The sequence below is a fragment of the Grus americana genome, chromosome 3 (assembly GCF_028858705.1).
Source record: "Grus americana isolate bGruAme1 chromosome 3, bGruAme1.mat, whole genome shotgun sequence".
Classification (NCBI taxonomy): domain Eukaryota; kingdom Metazoa; phylum Chordata; class Aves; order Gruiformes; family Gruidae; genus Grus; species Grus americana.
The window spans coordinates 38,657,128-38,679,576 of record NC_072854.1 but is presented as its reverse complement, the minus strand read 5'-3'; the positions used below and the strand labels follow the sequence as shown (position 1 = coordinate 38,679,576).

Here is a 22,449-nt window from a genome sequence, read left to right as displayed (position 1 = left end):
TAAGAATCCCGCTGAGTGAGTGGGGAAAAACATGGACCATGGTCTGGATATTGAAAGTTAGATGTGTGAGCTGCTGAGCCTGCCTACTCAAGTGACCTGTTTCTAGCATACAGGCTGTAGCTAATTAACATGTCACCGAAGTTGCTTGCACATTGTCTCATCCCCACCCTATTTTTTTTATGTATTCCCAATGTGTAACAGCTAAGTAGTGCAGCTGAAACATCAGGCTGCTTCCAATGTGTTTTCAGTCTCAGTCATATTTGTAGTGGATTACAAATTGCTGTTCCGGGCAGAGTTGGTAGTCTAGTGAAAGTTTCACTTCTACAAGTGTGTTTAAAAGAAATGGTTTTCTGGGGAAAATAGATCACTTGGGGGTGGAAAGCACTAACAAGGTTTCATTCTTAGAATAAAACCGTCAGCAGTACAGCAACTCAGATAGCTCATGTGCCATGCCTCAGTTGATTACCACTTTCTGCCAGATGTGGTTGGAGTGTGAGATCAACCCAACATGTAAAGGCTGATTAGAAAACGCTCCAGTGCAGAGATTACAGTAAATGACTCCATGCTGCTGTGGCAAATGCAAAATCCTTACTTTTCTAGTGTAGCTGTGCTGTTTTGGATAAAAGCTGCGGTTGATCCTGTTACTGATATTCCGGTAAACAGCCAAGTGGTAAGAGTTATGAATTGATGTAACCAACAGGTAATGTTAGGGGTTGTCCACCCTCATGGAAGGATAATCACAGGCCACAGCTGGAATCCCGGTATCCAGTTGTCAATTAACTAGATCTTATTGACTTTTATCCTTCTGAGCAATAATCTTGCAACAATATACCCTCTTTAAACTTGTTCTGTTTGCAGCAAGACCTAGGATGCAATGGGACTGTTGCTTTAATGCTTACATGGATGGAGACAACAATTCTACCCTTTAGAGGAAATTGAATAAATGCTTTGAAGGCTTGGCAGAAGATTGGCTGGTGGCCACAGTTTCATATTTCTTCTCTAAATTAATATGTATTTTGGTTAAGGCTTCCAGGTTTGAACTGCTGAAGGAAATGGCTTGTAGAATGAGGTCTGAGATTTGCCATGCAGGATAAAAGTTCCTTTTTAGGAAAAGTTACTGGTCAAACACTTGACACAAATGCTACTTGTAATTGTAGTAGGGTTTTTTCCGTGTCCTTTCCTTCCCTGGAGTTTGGCATCTAAGGTGCCATATTACAATAAGATGGGGAGTAGCATTTCTCCAAGACAATTGCTTTTATATTTTAACCTTATAACCATTGGTTGGTGTCCAACAAATGCAAATGGCGCTTTGTAGATCTTAAACTATTGAAAGCTGTGCAAAAAAGGTGGTACAATGATGATTTGTGGCTCAGCTGCTATTTGCAGTAAATCAATAAAATAGAGAAGTAGCACATCTAGCTCCAGAGTTACTTGGTGTTTCATATCAACATAAGCAGAACTGCTCAATTCTTGTCTTTGAGCAGAAAAATACACATTCCTGTTAAGCTAGTTGTGGAGCAGGATTTGTGTAGAGACAGGGCCTGGAATGGGGTGTGTGGGTGAGAGGAAAGGATCATTAGAGCAGTGATTTCTCCTCTTTCCCTTGCTTTGCTGAACTTGTACTCTTGCTTGAGACACATTCTTTGGTATTCAAAGTGAGTGAACTCTGTACAAATGAGGTTCAAGACTGACCTTCTTACTACTTTGGACAGGGGAAAGTTTCCATGCTTAATAGCTAAGGCTTTTCCTGCACTGAAGCTGCTTGAAAAAGCTGCAGTGGCTGTGGTTGGGAAGAAACCGGACAGGATTTTTTGACCGTGGGGCCTTTACCCTTTGCTTAGTGTTCTGGCTTCATGTGTGTGAGATTAAAAAGCTGCTTTCCTTAGTATGTTTGTACTAGGGGTTCGTGTAGCCTGTCTTCTGGGTGACAGCTCTATTGTTCCTGATATTTAATTCATGAGTAAAACTGAAGCTTTTATTTTTCTGAATAGTTGGATCATGGGTGTCAGTAAGGTCTTGGACTTTGTCCTTAAAATATATTCATCACTAATTAATTAGCAGTCTTAAAGACTATACTTAAAATCCCAAAGACTGCTGCTTAAACTTGAGCTTTTGCAGCTGGCCTGAATGTCATCTTTCAGTTGTACTACTCTCAAGGAGAGAACTCCAATGTAAACACTAAAGGTAATGAACGTTTTTCTCCCCTAGAAGCAGTGGAGCTGTAAGTTCTGAGATCTTTTAAGTAAAAAGTATTCATAGTTCATGGAACTTGCAGTTGCTTCTGGCAAAAATTTTTTTTAACACAGTATAATCGCACTTTTTCCCTGTTACTAGCAATTAGGGAGACAGCTGCCTTGGTTGTACCCTTTCAGATCCAGTAGAAGACCACCTGACAGTTGGCTTTTATTTTCCCCTAAGAGAGCTGCACCTGAACCTCTCAGGAGGAAAAGCCATATGTATAGATCATTAAGGACCAAATGGGACACAAATGTAACATAACTGGTTTAATACTGCCAATGAGCCGGGGTGGTTCTTACAGATGGCTTGAAGCCAAATATCTTGCCTTTATATAGTGTAAACCATATGAAAGTGCATTGGAATAAAATCAGCAGTGTATATGGACAGTAGATTTTTCAGCTTTGTTTTCAAAACAGGTATTTGGTGAGATGGGAAGTGGTGCACTATTATCTTTACAAAGTAGTGTGATAATAAGATGATTCTAAGGCTAATTAAACTCTCAAATTGAGAGTTTAAGGAAGATCCAAGAGAAATTTGGTGGTACTCAGTCATCTGCCCTGTGTCTCTGCAGACCCTTCAGGTGATTGTTAGAGAGGAAGAAATGCTTTTTCTCTTCTGCAAAACACTTAATACTATGGGTAGTATGCCTATGAGTAGGTAGAGAGGAAGAAATTGTATATAAAAGGTTGTCTTGGTGTGAAATGCAGTTGTGTCGTTCAACGACGGACTGCCATCACCTCTCAGACTTAAGGATCTGCAGCAAGTATTTGTCCTCACAACAGTCAGATATGTTTGGGAAGAAGGAGGTCTGTGAGGTAAGGTTGGAGAGAGGAGGTAGCAGTTGCCCTGGTTATTTGGAGTCAGAACAACTACAGCTGCATTACTGGGAAAGTCTTTAAAGTACCTGGAAAGCATGCGCTCTGTGGAAGATTGTGTTTAGGTTTGTTGAGTTGGCATAAGCATGAAAGTGTGTAGGCAATATCTGGAAGATGCTGGACTTTGATAAAGGGTAGGCTTGCTGGGATCAGGGTGACATGTACTAATTCTTGAGTTAGACTTTTGGGGAGGAAGGAGAAGACAGGATGAAGTGCTGTTCTGCTTGGGGAGATTATCACAAGCCAGATTGTGATGCATGTTTGTGGACATGGGGCAAGCAGGGTGTGAAAAGAGTAGATGGTAAACTTTAACCCCACAGATAAATTCCAACTCTTGTTAGTGGAATTGGTTGACAGTCAAAGCCAACAACGTTAAAATCATCTAATGTTCTCATGAGCAATTTTTGTAGAAGCAGAAACCAATAACGTTGTTCTGCTTTCCAGTACTGTTTTGTAGTCAGTCTTCTGTACACCTGGAAGTTCAGCTCTTGCATCAGTTAGCACAATGGTGAGTAGCTTCCTGATACAATTCTGCATCTTGCAAGGGAGGACTTGTACCATTACTTGCCTGTTTAACTTTTTTGGTTGAGGCTTCTAAACTCTTACTTCAAGCCACTTCTTTCTGTTCTTGAAAGGTTGGATTTGGAACAGTCCTGCATTTCCTTTTCTGTAAATTCAAGGCATTATTTAAATACTTATAAGCAAGAAAAAACAAACTTGTGAAGGCTCTCGTAGTACTCAGTGTAATAGTGAGGAAGTTTGTAAGGGGGTTACAGTCAGAGAGGCTTGGCAAAGTTTAGGAACTGGATGTGTGACACATCTGAGATGCTGAGGCAGCTCGTGTGTTAATTCAACCTGGAATGACAGCTGCTCTTCAGTTGGCACCAATATCCCTCCGAACAGAGAGGTCTTGTGCTCTGCTGCTGTTCTCTGCATACTGAAATGTAACTTGTGAATAATTAACTTTGAACTGGGGAATCCCAGATCTGTTTATTAAAGAATTGAGTAAAAAAAAAAAAAAAAACCAACAAAACCAAACAGGAAAAACCCCTGCCCAGTTCCAGCATACAATCTGAAAAGGTAAAGGAATAAGATTCTTTGAAGTGTTATATAGTCTCTCTCATTAAAAAAAAATCTCAAAACTAGGAAGCCATTTCTAAGGAGATGGAAGAAGTCTGAAATTCTGGAGAGTTTGAAACTTTCTTGCTGTTCTCTTTTTTGTCTTATGAGCTTAAACACCGCAACTAGTTACATCTTTTAGTGGCCTCTTTAAAAGGTCATGGAGAGCTAAGGTGTCTTAACTTACTTCAGTCTCCCTCACTGAACCCTCTGCTGATCTTCCTCAATTTGGCAGGTTTGCCTTTTTATTAATGAAGGAGTTAATCATAATCTAGCTTTGCTTCTCTTCCCAAATTAAGCTGCAGAAGTCTCAGCCTGAGTCAAAGCTGGCTAGTCAAAGAGTTTAAGACTGGTGTTTAGATTTAAGTTATGGTGTCAAAGAATTGACAGCCATTTATTTCTTCTATGTCCATTGGTTTTGCATCTCAAAACTTCAATATACTTTTTCTAGTTAAGTCCAAATTATAACCTAAGCAAGGATCTCTAGACTAAATAAGTGTTCAGAGTAGAAGCCGCCAAAACGTGAAGAGAGGAAACAGGAGAAATCACGTACTGTGATTTGGCAGTTATAATTTAGTCCCACAGTAACCAAATGGATTCAAATGAGGGATATATAGGTATTTATTCTCCAACTACTTCAGTTCTGTGAAAGTAGTAATGAAAATACTTGCTGCTACTGCTGTACAGTTCCTGATTTCTTACTTTGCTTGGAATTTGTATTTGAGCTCAGTTTCTGGGTTTGGGGATTAGCTGTCAGTGTATTTGACATGGATATCTGCAGTAGCAGAAACTTCATCTGGAAGGTACCTTTAATCCTTGTTTGTCTTACTTGTGCATACCCCAAATGGAATCAACTTTGTAAGATAGCTTCATATGGCTTCTAATGGGCTGTTCATCTGGTGGTACTTAATGTTATCTGCTTTGTATTAATAAGTCCACCTGTGACTTGCTTGGAAGCCTGAACTTCATTGTCTCTTTCAAAAACTAAGTTTCGGTCTCACCCGTGAATGTCTGAATCTGTATCTTTTGAAAATGTAGTTTCCAGATTTTCTTTTTTTCTTGTATGCGTTTTCTTTTTCCTTATACCTATTTTTCCTGACCACACTGAAGTCAAACTAGTTTTGCTAAGTCCTATTTTCAAATTTAGTTTAGCCACCAAACTCTGTGGCTTAGAGTTGGTTAAAGTTAGCTATGCTTGTGAGTTACTCCAGATGCTGATGATTGCTGGTTAAGCTGACACTCCATGGTATTGGAGAAAGAAGCCCAGGAAGCTTGAATTCCTTAACTTTGTGGTGTGACTTAATGGGAAACAGCTCTACAAGAGCTAACCCCACATCTCCTTCCCCCCTGTCGTCCATGTCTTCCCCCCCCACCCCAGATCATGAGTAAAATCTTCATGCATGGTTTAATTCTTTTCTGTGCACTGAAAGCAGTAGCCTTAAATTTAATGATATCTTTCTACTCAGCACACTATAATTACTTGTGTCCTTAAACATTCAGAGCTGCAGACTGAGATGCCGTACCTCCAGCAGTTTGGAGGTGAGGCAGAGAAGACTGAGTGACTTCAGAAGCAGTGCTGCGGTAGCGTAGAGGAGTAGCGCCTTGTAGTCTCTGGCTGTGGATAGACTCCTCTGAGGTTTCATTATCTAACATCCACTGACGGAATACACAACTGATAGCACCCCTCTTCCGTAGTGAGCTACGTACTGAAACTTAGGGCTGAAAGCTTGCAAATTTGATGTGTTTTTCCTTATACTAAGGACAAATGCTGTTGTCTGCTGTAAAACCTCTGAACAGGGTAAGCCACTTGTGACTTGCTTCTAGGCTTTTACAAACCACTGTCTTCTATAATGCATTAATCAGCAGTACAGAGCAAGAGATTATTGGCCTGTCTGTACAACAAGATCGAGGAGACTTGTTGGAGCTCTGTGAGCTTGAACTGCTGTCATTCAGTAGCATGGCTTTACTACTGTAATATTTTGTCTGCAGGACTGCCTCCTTCAAGGGTAGTATTAATGAGGTTATAGAATTTAACTTTACATTTTGGAAAGTGTTCTGAAAAAAAACCAATGCCAACACCTACAACCAAAACAAAAACCACCATGACAACAAACATTTTCAAATCAAACTTGGCAAATAGATCACATAACTTTTGTCTTCTGTCTCATTACAGAAAATCATTTCACTGACCTGAAACTGAAGACAACTTGCAGCTTTTATGCCCATACAAAAGACAGTTTTAAACACAAGCATTGCACTTCTCACAGGCTTCTGACTCTGAGCTATAGATTTCTTGTATCTTAAGTGAGTTTGTTTAATAGAAATAAAAAGCCCCATAAAAATCACTTAACATGAATTAAATAAAAAACCACCAACCCCCCCCCCCCCCCAACAAAACACAAAAACAATTACTAAACTTCTGAAAGCGTGTGGTACAGCAGCATGGGCGTCTGAACACACCAGGTGATTCTCAGTAGCTGATGCAACTCACTGGTCTGTCCTCTGGACTTTTCCTGCCCTGCAGAGGCAGAATGAGTAGTTTCATAGCAGTCTGAACCTTGACTTTCTGCTCTTAGCAGCATTAATGCCCTCCATTATATGGGGCTGTGTTGGGGAGGGAAAGCAAGTCTGTAAAGTAGTGATCCTGCTGCCCAGGTGAACTGAACTCCTGTAGAGCATTTACAGCAGGCTCACATAGTGTGGGTGTGCAAGGATCAGTCACAGAATAGCCTGCCTGCTTCTAGGGTAGAATATCTGTCATCACTGAATGACTTGAATAGTTGGATGAACATTTCTAGTCTGGAGGCTGGAAAGAAATACATAGAAAACAATTAACAATTATTACTTTCCTCTCAGGGAAAGTAAAAGATGAGTATTTTCATTAGTAACATAGACAATGCTTAGTCTAGTAGTTAAACATTTTAATTTTTAACTTTTTCTACTTAGAGGTCTTCAGACTTTAAGCCTCAGTCCTACAATTAGGCCTGCATTCTGTGCTCTTTGTTGCATGAAGTCTTCTCCTGAAGTCTTGCTATGGCTGTGTCTGGCATCACACGGGTTTTGGTCATGCAGTTGCAGTATCCAACTGTGTCTCAAAAATAGATAATAGCTTGTAGAAGGTCATTGCTGGCTGCCTAGCAAGAGTCTGTAGGTAATAGATGATGTAGTAAATCAAAGATCCTATCAGTAGATGTGTGATATAGATGCTAGTGGAAAGCTTGCTGACCTCCTGCTTATGATTTAAGTACTTATCTTAATTTCATGTACTTTCCCATGGAAGTCTACACCTTCCTAATGTGCAGGACACAAAGCTGTGTTTTATTCTTGTTCCCTAAGAAAGTCTAATGTCTTCTACGTAAGGTGCAGTTGCTTGCAGAAGACTATTATTCTTTAGTACAAACTGTCTATCCTTGCCGCCTTTACTACTGTTAAAGAGGTCTTAATCCATGCCTGAATGTATTCTTCTGCTGTCTTAAGTCCGTAAGGACTTCCGGAGGTGTGCTGTAGCATGCTGGTGAAACTCTAACCTCTGAGATGACTACAGTATCTCTTTCTGGTGATACCTCTTTTAGCTGATGTGGCTGGGTTCAGTGTGCTTGATGTATTATCTGTAAGTGAAGAATTCAATAATTCTTATTCATCTAACCCAGAGGTAGTGAACTGCCACAATTAACTTGAAAACCTGCAAGCGGTAAAGTTGTGTGATGATGTGCACCCTGATTTCATCTGGGATGCACATGGAGAAAGATTGGGACATAGCTCAGGACAGAATTGTTGGAAAGCTAGTACTGTTGGATGAAAGTGTCAGACCAGTGTTGCTGTCATCATGTACTAGTATAATCTCAGTTTTGTGGTGGTTTTTATTTTGTTGGCTTTTATTTTGTTGTTTTGGTTTGGGTTGTTTGGTTTGGGTTTTTTTTTGAATGTAGAACATTAGCATTGAACTTGCTGTTTGTCACAACCATGGCCTGCAGCCTGGTGGGCTGAGAGGTGCAAACTTTGTCTTATCTGTGGTACCTAACACCTTCCTTTTTTCTCTCTTTCAGACTTGATCCAAGCAACTAATGAAACAAACGTGAATATTCCTCAGATGGCTGATACGCTTTTTGAACGAGCAACAAATAGTAGCTGGGTGGTCGTATTTAAAGCCTTAGTTACCACACATCATCTAATGGTTCATGGCAATGAGGTAAATGTAATCAGCTTTCTTTTGAGACCACATTGACACTGGGCAGACTCTAAGCCAAAAACTTCAGTAGTGCAAAGGCATCCCTTCTGAACCAGTAAGGGCCTAAGAACAGAGGGTAAGAATGATTCTTGATGAGGAGTGAACTTACCTTTAACAACATAGTTGGAGGCATGCTGATTATCTGTCTCTTCATTTACAAAACCATAGCCAGAGAGCAAGCAGCAGCCTGTTCCAGGATGTTGACAATTTATGTGCTATCTGAAAACAGAGCTGTGCAGGATTAAAGACTACCTGGGACTTTTTGACTAGAGTCAAAGTTGATGTTCTAGCAGATGTGTCCTGCCATCCACATAGCTGCTCTCTCTGCATGAGAGTTAAAATCTTCCTAGAGCTGTAAATTGAACTTGATAGCCTTTTCGATTGTGTTTTCCTTGCTGTTGCTTTTTATTGACCCGTATGGACTGGTATGTCTGTGTAAAAACAAAAAGCATACTTAAAGAGCTTTAGTATGACTGAAACAATTCCTCCCTGGTTGTATATAAAGTGTTTTCATGCAATGAACTTCTCCAATGTCACAGCATAAACTTTTACTCCTGTCCTATTTTCTTCCATTCCAAGTTTTGGCCAATATTCTGGTTTGCCTTCTGTAACTGTTTCAGTCTGTTAGTCCTTGTACTTGATGTGAGGCCTGCTTGTTATTGAAGCAGGTCCTCGGTTTGGCTGAAACTGGGGGCTCCTGGATTGAAAAGTCAGGGACTAGCCTGGATCTGCTGCTTTGCAAGCAGATAAGTCTCGTGCTTCCTCAAATCTCTTTGTGAATTAACCATTTTTACTGTTCCTTCCACAATCTGGTTTGTATTTGCACAGAATCTGTTTTTGTGTATACAGCAGGATATTCAGTAGACATTTGGGCTAAACATAATTAATCTGAATGGATGAAAAATGTTCTGAGGAAGGTATTGCAGGCTAAGACAAAAACCTGGGTTTTCATGTGTGTATGCTGGAGCTAGACTGGTAATCTTCCTGCTAGGAGGTACAAAGCCTTCAGATGCAACCTGTGATAAGAAAATAACTTTGTGTTGCAGAGATTTATTCAGTACCTGGCATCTAGAAACACATTGTTCAATCTCAGCAATTTTCTGGACAAAAGTGGATCTCATGGTAAGCCTATTCATGTCTATAAGCTTAACAAGATTCCAAATAAGATACTATTGTTAATTTGCTCCTTCATTCATAAGATGCAAATAATATAAAAATGTGCTACCAAAGCTTTTTTTATAAGTACTTAATGAATACAGGACCTCAAGTCAACTGCTGGACAACTTCAGAACAATGTTTCTCAGTTCCTGCAAAATTTTTACTCAGGTGGTGAAACTGTACAACTCCCTTAGAAAGTGCTGGTTGAAATCAGGGCTGGGTCAACTATCTCCGTAGCTGTTATGGGAGTTAAGGATGCAACGGATGACTTTCCTTTTTCATAGAATCGTAGAATGGTTTGGGTTGGAAGGGACCTCAAAGATCATCTAGTTCCAACCCCCCTGCTGCGGGCAGGGACACCCTCCACTAGACCACGTTGCCCAAAGCCTCATCCAACCTGGCCTTAAACACTTCCAGGGAGGGGGCATCCACAGCCTCTCTGGGCAACCTGTTCCAGTGCCTCACCCTCCTCACAGGGAAGAATTTCTTCCTAACATCTAATCTAAATCGACCCTCCTTCAGCTTAAAACCATGACCCCTTGTCCTGTCACTACACTCCCTGATAAACAGTCCCTCACCATCTTTCCTGTAGGCCCCTTCAGGTACCGTAAAGCCGCAATTAGATCTCCCTGGAGCCGCCTTTTCTCCAGGCTGAACAACCCCAACTCTCTCAGCCTGTCCTCATAGGAGAGGTGCTCCAGCCCTCGGATCAGCTTCATGGCCCTCCTCTGGACTGTCTTTTTGGGTTTTTTTATTTTGTTCTTTGTTTTTACTCAGTCTTAAATGGTAATTTGGTTGCATGGGGACACTGCAGTACTTAGGAACTGTCTATACAAATGTTTACTTTGGGGAGGCAGGTGGGAAGGCACCAAAAGAACTAGCTGTTCTTGATTTAAGTGGTGAATTTAGAAGGTCTAGGCAAAAATCAAGGAGTTGTTCTCTCTAAAGCTTACAATGTCTGCTTTTCTATGTTGATTCTGGAATTATTAGTGAATTTTCCTGTTGCCTCACTTAACAGAGAAAAAGTTTGCTTCATGGTAGCTTTAGTAGAGAAGAGAGGAAACTTGTAATTTGGCAGCTGTCAGAATATTTGTAGACTGTCTGCAGAGTGCAGAAATGCTACAATAATGGGCAAGATCGAAGCAATGCCATGTTACTCCATCTCTCAGTGGAGACGTGACACCAAAAACACTTGAGCATCTTTTATAAATGGTAACACAGGGCAGCAACAAAGCAAAACAAATATTAAAACTGTGTATATCTAAGCAAAGCATGCTATGCATGTTCAAAGATACTGGTATTTTGTAACAATGAATTCTGTTAAATGCATGCTTTTGTGTTCTTTGTCACTTTCTTTAAGCTTAAATTGCCATTTCATAGGTAATACAACAGTGTGTCATAGATAATGAGGCATCAGACTTGGTAGTGTTAAGCCTGAATTGGCAGAGATGCTTGATGTTGAGAGATATTAAGGAAAAATACAGTCAATGACTAAGTCAAGGGGTGTGGATTTTAACAAAGGTAGCAAAAGGGGCTTGTACTCGAGACAAGGATGAGTTGCCTTCTGCACACTCTTTCTGTAGCTTAGAGGAAGAAACTTTGAAAGAAATACGTGAAGGATAGACTGTAATACTAACTGTTCAGAAGTCTTACAGGCTAGAAGGTCACTGAAGTTTGGGGCTGCTTGTACAGGATCATGTGCCTTGAAGATCTCTGGTGTAACAGTTCAAAGGAGGCACTGAGCTCTGAATGCTATCATAATTTCATTGTTGTGGTAGACCTAGTCAGGGGAATTTCAAAGGTTGATGTAAGAGTTGGAGGGAGTGTTTAAGTTGAAATCCATCTTTATGCTGGAAGTCATGTACCAGTTAAGTATAAACTTTCTGTTAAATTGACTTTTTTCTGTGTTAATGGAGGAGTAACTAATTTCTCCATCAAATAATGTTACCACATAACTATGTAGGAGCCACTAGCAAGTTTCCCCAGGAACCATGCCACTGGTGCATTGGATGAATCTGTTGGAAGTAGAGGACAGTGGTAAATTGTTTTGGTGTAGCATTACTGCTTTTTCTTTAGAAGCTGGAAGATGTCTTGATGCCTGTTTTGTATGTGGGGTTGTCTGGTGCCACAGAGATCACAGGACCTTAGGGCCTATTCACTGTATATTATCATTTACTAAAGAACCTCCAAACAGGCATGAAAATTAAATGTAAAACGTGTAAGTGTTTGTTGTTTTTTTCAGGTTATGACATGTCCACCTTTATAAGGCGTTATAGTAGATACTTGAATGAAAAAGCGTTTTCCTACAGACAAATGGCATTTGACTTTGCAAGAGTGAAGAAAGGGTAAGCAAAGTTTAGATATGTAAGCTGATAGGGTTCCCTGACCCATGAAAATCTTGTTTGTGGTGTTATGCTTCATTTTAGTTCTTACGTTCTTTGTTCAGCCACAATGAAACACCAGAATGGTTGGATTTCATAGGTATTTGTAATGGGTTAAAAGTTGCGCAAGGAGGAGAGGAAAGACTGTGGGTAGTAAGGCAAATACTGAAGACTAAAGTAAGGTGCCTTGCAGAGTAGGGTGCTTTTAGTGCTAAATCTGACTCATTAAACTGTGCTGCAGTGAGACTGTGTTTAGGACTTGGAGAAGGAAATGCGCTGAAACTATATTTAGGATGCTTCATTACTCTCTAGACCTTTCCATAAGGGAGATGACTGATTACAAAGGAAGGCTGAAGTGAAAACCTGAAGCTCTTAGCAGGCAACACAGCAAACAGTTATAAATTGAACAGAATAAGGTTGTAAACTACTAGTTTCATTTCCTACAAGGACTGTGTTTAAAAAAAAAAAAACAAGAAAAACAAAAACAAAACAGCCCAGAGTGTGTTGGTATTTATTGGAACATTTTTTTGCGCCTCTGACCCCTGTAACTGGGACTTTAATGGCTCTAGATTGTCTCTTGAAGCACAGACAACACCGCAAGTGGCTTAACACCCACTGAAGGTGCAGCTTAATTGATTGCATACTAAAGATGTTCCTGCTAATTGTGAGTTATGTACAGGATCATTCTGGCAGTTCCAGAGTATTCTGCAGCTCAGGATTCTGAGCTGTTAATGCAGGCATTGCTGCGAGGCTTTCCTCTCCTGCTTCACAAGCTGTTGTATAGCTGGATGCCATTCCCACAGTGGGGACCACAGTAGTTATCTCTTGAACCTATCTGGAATATGAATCATAAAGAACTTTTTGACATGAAGACTAGTAGCTAGTTGGATTCATATTTCAGGCAGGCTTTGATCCAGCAAGCTACTGAAGTGATAGCATCTTAAATTCCCTTTGTCACCTAGCACCTTCAAACACTTGGTGTTAAATGAATATAAGTTTGAATTGCTGGGAATCCTTCTATTCCTGTGCTGTGTGTTCCTAGAAAGGCTTTCTATGCTTGTTATTTCTGGTGCTGCCTCAGAGTATAGAATAATATAAGTAAAAACGGTGGTATGTGTTCCCTGAGAGGAGATGCTTATACCTGTGAGTGGCCAAAATGGATCAATACGTAATGGTGGTTGTGCAGGTTTGTGATATGCAGAGATAAAAATTGTCATGTGTGAAGACTGCTCTAAGACTGTGGGCGGCAATTAAGGAATGCTACACATTTGGAACTGCTGCATGATCCCGTATGAGTAATGGTTCAGGACTGATAAGGCAGGTCAAAGTCAGTGGAAGTGCTATGAAGCAGTAATGGCATTAATTAGTACCCAGGAATACTGAGGAAAGAAGCCCTTAGCAAAGATTGCCCTGATTTAAATTGTCACTAAATTGGTATACATATATTGTGGCACTTGATGGGGGGGGGGAAATAGCCTATAGAGTTTTTTTGTCTTCAGTGACCACAGACATGTCATTAAAAAGTACTCTTAACAATGACTTGTCATTAGTTATTCATAACAAACAATGCACAAAGACTATGACTTCTGTAAGTACTTCTGCAACAGTATTTCTTGTCAAGTTACTTAAACTTTCAGTACCCTCTTTCCATAAAGAGATCAATCTCTTGCATTCATCACTCTAACACAAAACCCTCCTTTGCCTGCTGTCCGGAAGGGTGGCTGGATGGAGTATTTTCCATGCCAGCTCTTCTGATGTTGTGGGAAGCAGGAGAATCAGACAGTGCTCCAAATGCTTCAGAGGGGTTATAACACCTCTAAGCTTAAATTTAGACAACAAATCAGCTTGGGGAGAGGGGGAAATATCATGGCTTCTAATCTGTATTCCCTCTTGCAGAGCTGACGGTGTAATGAGAACAATGGCTCCTGAAAAGCTGCTGAAGAGTATGCCAATATTGCAGGAACAAATTGATGCACTTCTTGAATTCGATGTATGTATTGAAGCTGACCCAGCATTAACACTGGGCAGTGACTTATAAATGCTGCATTGTAATTAAAACATTTCACCTTGTGGGTAATGCTTTACTCATCATCCTGTTATGTGGCCAAAAAAAATCCCCTTTAAAGTATCCCAGTGAGGTAGAGTGAGGTGAAGGACGGCCCTTTCCTGCAAATACAAAATGTGCAGATTCTAGGGTTTTTTTTGTAGAGAGGATAGGGGAACAGCACAGGAAATGTGGGCTCTTTGAGGAATGCAAACTCAGAGCTGGGAGTTTCATCTTCTGCATCGGTAAGGGAAGAAATGGACAAAGCAAGGAGACTGAAGAATCTTTTTTTTCTGTCTCTTGGCAACCAACTACTTTTTGAAGGGAGACAAAAAGCCATTAGAATAATCACATGTACATTGTTTGGTTTCCTCAAAACTTTCATCTGGTTTTCAGCTGTAAGATGTATTGTATAAACTTTAATCTAGACTATTCATACAAATAAGTGTCTACAATTTATTTATAGTGTAATAATGTTATGAATGTTGGTGGGATTATTTATCTGCCTTAAGGGTAAAAACAGGAGTTGGTTGTTGTTGCAGGAGGTACAGTGTAATGTTGCAAAGAGGTCTCTGAAGGAATCTGTCTTGAAGTTCTTCTGTTCTTGGTGCGCAGAAGGACACATTCCAGATGGAAGGCAGGGCCCACAACAGCTTTCAGAGGAAAGCCTTAGAAATACATGTTTCACTAATATGTTTTCATTACTTAAATGGCATAGGAATTGTGATAATGGTCTTGGAAGAGGAGATATTTTTTAATAAAACATAGATCTTTTAATAAATAAGGACTTATTTTCTGCCCAAGCTAATGTCAGAACTGGAAGGGTCTTGACATCATTAATCCAACTGTGTTACATAGTAGACTACTGAGGTTTTATTCAGCTCTGCTGTGAACTGACATCTTTTGTCCAGTTTCATTAAAGATTTGTTAGTAGCATCTCTGCTTTCCACCTCTGTGATAGGTGAAGGATTCAAGACTAAGATGTGTACTGTTGATGGGGATAGTCCTCTGCTGTAGCGGATTGTTTTTGGAGTGGTGAAGAAAGCAATCCTTGATCTGCTAACCGAAACCTTTGTTTGGTTTCTTTGTGTGAAAGCTTCTATTCAGTGCCTGATTCTGTAACAGCATCAGATACCTGGTGCAAGCTAAAACTTCTGATTGCATTCAGTAAATCTGCTCTAAATAATGTTATTTTATTTGTAGGTTCATCCAAATGAACTGACAAATGGTGTCATAAATGCTGCATTCATGCTTCTATTTAAAGATCTTATCAAACTTTTTGCTTGCTACAATGATGGAGTTATTAATTTACTAGGTAAGTAACCCAGTGTCTGTATCTCAAACAAATACCACGAACAAATGAAAAATGGGTTTCAGCCCTGCTTCAGGTTTTTTTTACTTAATTTTCACTAAAACTTAACACATTTTTCTTGACTATTCTATTCTGAAGTGAGAGAAAACTTTAAGCCATAGCCTCCTACATTAGTGTTCATCTGAGGCTGGATTCTCATACGCCCTTAAAATTGTGCAGAAGTCTACTTAAAGGCACTGAGCATTTCTGTGCTTAAAGAAATGTACAGTGCTGTGTGAGCTTGCCTAATGTGTCCCGCAAGGTTAACGAAGCAACTTTTGCTATTTGATTGTTTTGAAGATGCCCAGATTCTTCCATTATATTTTCTGTATGGTAGCCTTATATCAAGTAATATTCTCCTGCATAATGTTCCTGATTTGTCTGAAAGCATGACTGCCAAAGCTGAGTCCCCACCAAAACCTTTCCTGCCATCAGCCTACAAAGTCTGTGGGAGGCTGTGAGCGTGTTCTGAAGCTCAGACAGCTGGGCATGATCATCAGCGTAACACACCTTAAGCCGGCCCCGCGGAAGGCTTTGTAATGAAGTCTAAAACCAGGAGTTACTGTAAACTGCAGGAAAGGAACTGACCCTGTAGAAAATGGGCTTCAGCTGTTAAAACTTGTGAGCACTTCAGCTGGTCTATAAAGACAGATAGAAACTCAGAGTACTTGGCCAGCATGACTGTACTAAAACTCTGGCTGTGTCTAGAACAGGAAGAAACAGAGAGGTTGCAGAGACTGAAAAGGCAAAAAGTAAAAAAAAAAAAAAAAAGTAAAGCTTGGACAATTTTTTCTATATTCATGTTGCAATGCTTTCTGGTGATGCTTCATAAAAGTAAGTCCCAGGTGTTTTGACTAAAATGATAGGCATGGGAAGCTTATGGAGCAGATACAAATGTGTTGGGTATAACTATTGGATTGAGATTTCAATGTCCACCGCTACTTAAAGCGTAACTTCAGGTTGAAATATGTGACAATTGTGCTTGGTAATGGACACAAACCAACTTCAGAAAGGTACTCAAGTGGAAAAAAGTATTCTTTGGAGTGAAGAGATCTTGGCAGAGGACATGTATTGATATATATTTAATTATCCTTAATTACTTTGAATTTTAAGTTTGGTCATCTGCTTATTATTTATCTTTAAAAACCTGGTTTATGTCACACGCAAAGCTGTGGCTGCTTAGGGTGTGATGTTCCAGTTTAATTCTTTAGTGGCCAAGCCTAACTTCTAAATTCTCTTAAGGGCTAGGAACATTACTAGATTAGTGTCCAAGTAGAAAAATGTTAATGGAGTGCAATATTCTTGAAACTTGATTTTTCTGAAAACTAGAGTTGCTGATGAATGCAGACCTAATGTAAGATATCTTAACTGAAATTTGCCAAATTATTTCTCTAGAGAAATTTTTTGAAATGAAAAAGGGACAATGTAAAGATGCTCTTGAAATCTACAAACGATTTCTTACTCGAATGACCAGAGTATCAGAGTTTCTTAAAGTTGCAGAGGTAAGTGACTTCCAGTCTTCTGGAGTCTGGCACTTACATATTTTGTGACTTTTTCTAGCACTCATATAAAGTATTAATTGCACTTGCTAAGCATCTGTCTCACTGTATAAATGTGAGGCAGTATAGAAGTTCCTGGATCTGCTTGTTCAGCTCTTCTTCAACTAGTTAAGCCCTGCTTAGGACTTCCACGTATCTCTACTGTGCAGCCAGACTCAGCTTTCCTTGTAATGTCACAGGTGGCATGACTTCAAATATATCAATATTTCTTGACAATGCTGTAATAAATGTATGCTTCTAGGACAGGGGTGAACATTAGAGGAAGACATTGCAATTAGGAATAAAAGCATAATGATTTAATAAGTCTGGTTTTTAAGTCTTTGCAGCCAGCTCCAAGTTGACTGGAATGTGAGATTTTCCTGGTTTTAATCCTTGTTATCGTCCTCTTATGTGGATAATACAAATATTACATGGTTGATTAACTCTTTTGCTGGGCTCTCCTTTGTGGTAATTGGCTCCTTGGCACAAGATGCACATTTTCCATATTTCATGCTTCATTATAATGGACAGTGACAATGAGCTGAATGAAAAGTTTCTTTGCTAATTTACTTAACTGTTTATAAAGGAGCCCGCTAGACTCACGAATGGCATGTAATACTGATATGAATGTTGGACTTGAGGGAGTGAGATACTTCAGACACCTATAGGTCAGCTTTGCAGGACAGAGATTGTAGTGACTGTACTTCAAGATTACTAGGTGCAGTGGAGCTTGTTCTTCTGCAGAGGCTAAACCATCAGGCGCTTTGAAGAGCCATAGTGAAGCAACAGGACAACTAGTAGAAGGTTACAGACTTAGATCTCATCTTCCTGTATTTGAAATGCTAGGAAAGAAGGATGGACCAACAAAGTAACTTAAGCTTTTTTAAGTGATGTCTTCTAGGATTTGTTCACTGGCTGAATTTCAGAGAACTTCATTAGGATAGTTGGATATCTGGATAGCATGTGTTTGGCAGTTCACTAATGCCGTCCTCTGAGACAACAGCGTATGACCAAAAAGCCCTGCCTGACGTACAGTATGGAGTATGAACTTTACCTGGGTGGAATCAAACTCCCCCTTTTTTTTAATGGACATTTAATTTGTAAAGAAAAAAAAAAAAGACTGCTTCAGGTTGTTGAAGGTAGTTACTGGAAAGATGGGCATCTGCACTTGCTAACTTTGTAGTCTTTTTCTAAAGATTAAGTTTATTATAGGTTGAAGAGAGTACTACAGTTCTAGTCAAAATTAGTGCCTTCTGCAGTGGAATAACGCACTTACATTTATCTCTCTTATATCTGCAGCAAGTTGGAATTGACAAAGGTGATATCCCTGATCTTACACAGGTAAGCTTCTCCTTTTGGATCCATGTACTAACTAAAAGTTCTGTTACTAGGAAGCACACCAGGAATGTAAATGTCAGTAGGAAGTCATACCACCTGACATTTTAAAGGCCTTGCAATCAAGAACAACCCAAAGCTATTTTTGAAGACCAATGTAACTAAAGTACTTTCTTTCACAATGACTTCCAACCTATACTTGAAGTGTAGATTGTTTTACTCTTTCCTTACTAAAGGACAGATTTTCACAGCTTGCAGAGCAAGTTCATTTTTGACAACAGACTGCATAGAAGTTTTGTAGTGACTTGCTTCATAATCTCTCCCTGACACAGTCTTGGCCCAGAGATGAAATTCAGAGCAGCACTAGCACTACTGTATTGGTAGTACAAGTTCTTGGTACAGTCAACTTGAAGTTTAAATGCAGAAGTTATGATTTGACTGCTGAACTTCTCTGTCAGTATGCATTAAAACTTTTAACATCAAAATTTGCTTATGCTGTAACTGCTTAAATTCTGTTGTGCTGGTCCACTTTCAATATCACTTGCAAAATTGGCTTGAGTGGCTGGCTTTGTGTTTAATGGGAGAAGGATATTTACTTGGATCCATGCTGAAGAGCTCACTCATGGTAGTTTTGATGCCAGTAAAGTTGGAACAGAAGAGCAGCCCAAACTGCTTAACAGTTGTAAATCCTAAATGTTCATAACCTATGATTGTGTGGTTTTTGAAAACCTCTTGAAAGCCTGGCTTAAATCAGCATCAGAATAGTGGTTTTCTTGGTTAAAGCCAGTTAAAAAGTCTGAAAGTGAGACATGATGTGAAGGTGGAGAGTTTTAATCTTTATGGGTTTCAGATGCTATGGAGCTATGAAGTTTGGCCACTCTTTCAGCAGAGGAAAGCTTAGACTTCCAGCAGCGTGTGGAATAGCAAACCCAATTCTGAAATAGCTGCAGTACTATTCACCTAACTCTGTACCTCAGGGGCTCTTTTTAACAAGGTCCAGTGAGTCATGAACTAAGTCCTTGAACCAGAACTCACCTTAACCTCAGTTAAGGAAAGATGCTCTATAAATTCCTGTAGCACTTTTATCTGCTGCTGCTTGTGTTGTCAGCCTGCTGGAAAGAGACTATGCAAGCCCTGTTCTGTATCATCAGTCAGCACCACGCTTGCTGAGTGGCACCTTCGCTACTGCTACTGGAGGGTCCTTTTCACCTCATGAACCAACACTTTAAAATAGAATGGAGTAGTTCAGTTGGAAGGAACCTACAACAATCATCTAGTCCAACTGCCTGACCACTTCAGTGATCTTCTCAAATAGTCCCTCATAGCTGTATTCTCCCAAAGGCTGCTTAGACTCCCTTGCAAGGCTAATCTGCAACACGCTGTAGCTTGTGTATGAGACCTGGGCAGTGTATTTCAGTGAGAAATAAATAAAAGGGGAATAATAAAACTGAATTTCAGCTAATAAGTAAGATATAATTGTATATCATATCAGTGGTATACCTCAATTCCTAAAGCAAGCCATGGCAATAGTTGTATTCTACAGGAAGCTGGATGTGTTGACACTTGATGGGTGTACATACTCTGTAAATCCAAAAAAGTGGTCACAGTACTGAAATACAAGTTGATAGCTGTCATCTTGGACTTTCTAGTTTGGCTTTAAGGTTTTGGAGGCTGAGTAGGCATCTTGGCAGCTGAAGAGCTTGGCTCATTTTCATTTATTAGCAATTCTGAGCGTGGCAGTTTTGCCCCAAATAGCTAGTGGGGAGCCCGTATCTAAGGTTCCACCATGATGCTGACTGATAGATTAGTCTAATGCTGAAGCAGTATGTAGAAGAAATTAAACAATGTTCAGTGTTGCAGTTTGAAAATTAAATATTGTTTGGTATCCAAATTGTTGCATCTGGGTGGAAATTTTCTGAAGCTTCCTCTGTGAATTCTGTTTGACAGATGAGTTTCATATTACTTTATTGGCTTTTAAGAAACCTATGAATAATATATTGGAAAGTTATTTAAAGCATGTAGAGGTAACAGGAAATAATACTGGATTTTTTTTTGAAACATAGCTTTCTGCTTACATGTTTAAGTAGACACAACTTGTATCTTATACTATAGCTGTTTTGAATACATAGAAATCTGAATCTTTTTTTTAGTGCAAATGAGAGCCTTTGCTCATCTTTTTCCTGCTGCTGGAGAATTCTTGTAAATAAATCACTTGTATTCAACCAAATTCTTTCTTGCACTCAAATTAGTTGCAAATGAGTAAATATACCTATAGAATAGCAGCAATGGTTAAGATGTTTCTGCACTGCGTATATGCGTGGGACGTATTTAAATTCAAGCCATCATTCAAGGATTTTTTTGAGCATTTTAAATTTCTACGTGTGTTAAGTTACCTTATTGCTCAGTTTTAATGCCAAAATTAATATGCAGACACTATACTCAAGTACGCTTAGCTGTATATTAGTACTAGCAGGTACTAAGCATCCTGAAACATCTGATTCAGCCAGCCAGCTAGTTTTCAGCATACTGGACATACGAGCAGTGGATAGTCTGTTTTCAAACATCAGAAACTGACTTTTTGATGCCTATGCATACCCTGAAATTAAAGACATTATTTATCAAAAACGCCGTAGGTATTGCTGGCAGGAATTGTGGTTGATCTGAAAAAGACTGACAAAGAGAATCCCCCATTTAAAGGCTGTACCCCTGAGGAACTGGTAACCCTGATGAAATATTTGACTATTATGTGCTACTGTATCTCCCAAGGGTTTCCTCCTTGCTTGTTGATCTTGTAGGACTCTTTATTTGGATGCTAATTTTATACTGGAGTAGCTAAGCACGCTGTCGTTTGTGTTCAGGACTACTTTTCCTACCTACCATTGTAACAGCAAGTGCATGCCTGGGTGGGGGTATTGCCTGACCATAAAAAGGTTGCTTAAAATAAAACCTAAGATCAAGGAGGCTTGATAAAGCTTAGTTTTTGTAGATGCCTAAAATAGTAAACGTTCCCAATTTTGAGTTAGCTGCTGGGGTCAGTAACCTGTGCCTGGCCACCATTGTGAGAAGACACAGCTGTCAGGTTTTGTAATGTTGGGAGTCTTGAGTCAAAGCTAACTCCTTTCGGGGTGTTGGAAAGGACTTTGAGTTTGTTTTGTTTAGACTGCAAAAATTATCTAACCTTCTGGTCGTGAAAGAGGTGTTGGAGATCTGACTAAAAGCAAAACTGAAACGATGACCTTGAACCTATTACTCTTAACCCTGTGGATGCCTGTGCTGTTGTCAGTGCTTAAACACTGACTCAAAGCACGATCAGCAGCACGTCCTGGATTTAGGTTTCAGGCGCTGTTTAGTAGAAGTACATGCTTGCTTTCTGCAAATTTGGACAGAGTATTATCTTTCAAAAGCTCTTTTTGCCTGAATACTTCTAGCGTGGAAATGCACTATTTTCAGTGGTGTAAATAAAGTAACAGCATAAGCATGCACGTGATGGACTTCAGGGAAGTTGGTGCTGGATTTCAAAGTATGCTTAGGTCAATGCAATGTGTTTAGAAATGTATCTTTCTCTTTGCTTTCAAGGCTCCTAGCAGTCTCATGGAGACCCTTGAGCAACATCTAAACTCCCTGGAAGGAAAAAAACCTGGCAACAAGTAGGTATATATGTTGGACCATGTATCAAGGCAAAATAGTAACAATGTGAGACTAGCTGATATTTAGGTTTGCGGCCCCAACCTCTTTTTGCCACTTAGCTGGAAAATAAGCTACGGTAAGATTAGGTTTTTCCTTTCCCTTACAAAGTCGTCTTAATGGCATCTTGCTTTTTCTTACTGGAGGATGGAGGGAAATGACACACCAAATTAGTAGGCACTTTCCAAAATGAAGTAAGATTAACTATGGAAAACTCCTGGAAGGAACTGTTTTTCCCTGATACTAAGGCTTTTATCATCAAAATTGATTTGTTTTCTAATGGCTTTGCATCTTCTTAATAGATAGTTGTTATGGCTAAGTCTAGGAAGGATTAAGCTAAACTTGTGTTTTCTCTTTTACTCTCGCTTTCCTTGCAATTTAGTGAAGGGTAAGTACATATGTTTACATACCACTTGCATGCAGACATGGTTATATTTTTTTAAGATGGCTTGAACAATTAGAAATAGATATATTCTTTAAATTGTAGCTAAACTGTTG

The 22,449-nt window shown here is 39.6% G+C and overlaps 1 protein-coding gene across 3 annotated transcripts in view; it reads left to right on the top strand.

The window, feature by feature from the left end:
• Positions 1-22,449, top strand: part of SNAP91 (synaptosome associated protein 91) — a 71,411-nt gene that overhangs the window by 11,896 nt on the left and 37,066 nt on the right. For all 3 annotated transcript variants that reach the window (XM_054821310.1, XM_054821309.1, XM_054821308.1), the window contains exons 3-10: positions 8,279-8,421; positions 9,507-9,582; positions 11,861-11,963; positions 13,896-13,989; positions 15,247-15,358; positions 16,790-16,896; positions 18,232-18,273; positions 21,844-21,914. In XM_054821310.1, coding sequence (XP_054677285.1) covers positions 8,279-8,421; positions 9,507-9,582; positions 11,861-11,963; positions 13,896-13,989; positions 15,247-15,358; positions 16,790-16,896; positions 18,232-18,273; positions 21,844-21,914 — 748 coding nt within the window. The remainder of the gene's footprint in view (positions 1-8,278; positions 8,422-9,506; positions 9,583-11,860; positions 11,964-13,895; positions 13,990-15,246; positions 15,359-16,789; positions 16,897-18,231; positions 18,274-21,843; positions 21,915-22,449) is intronic.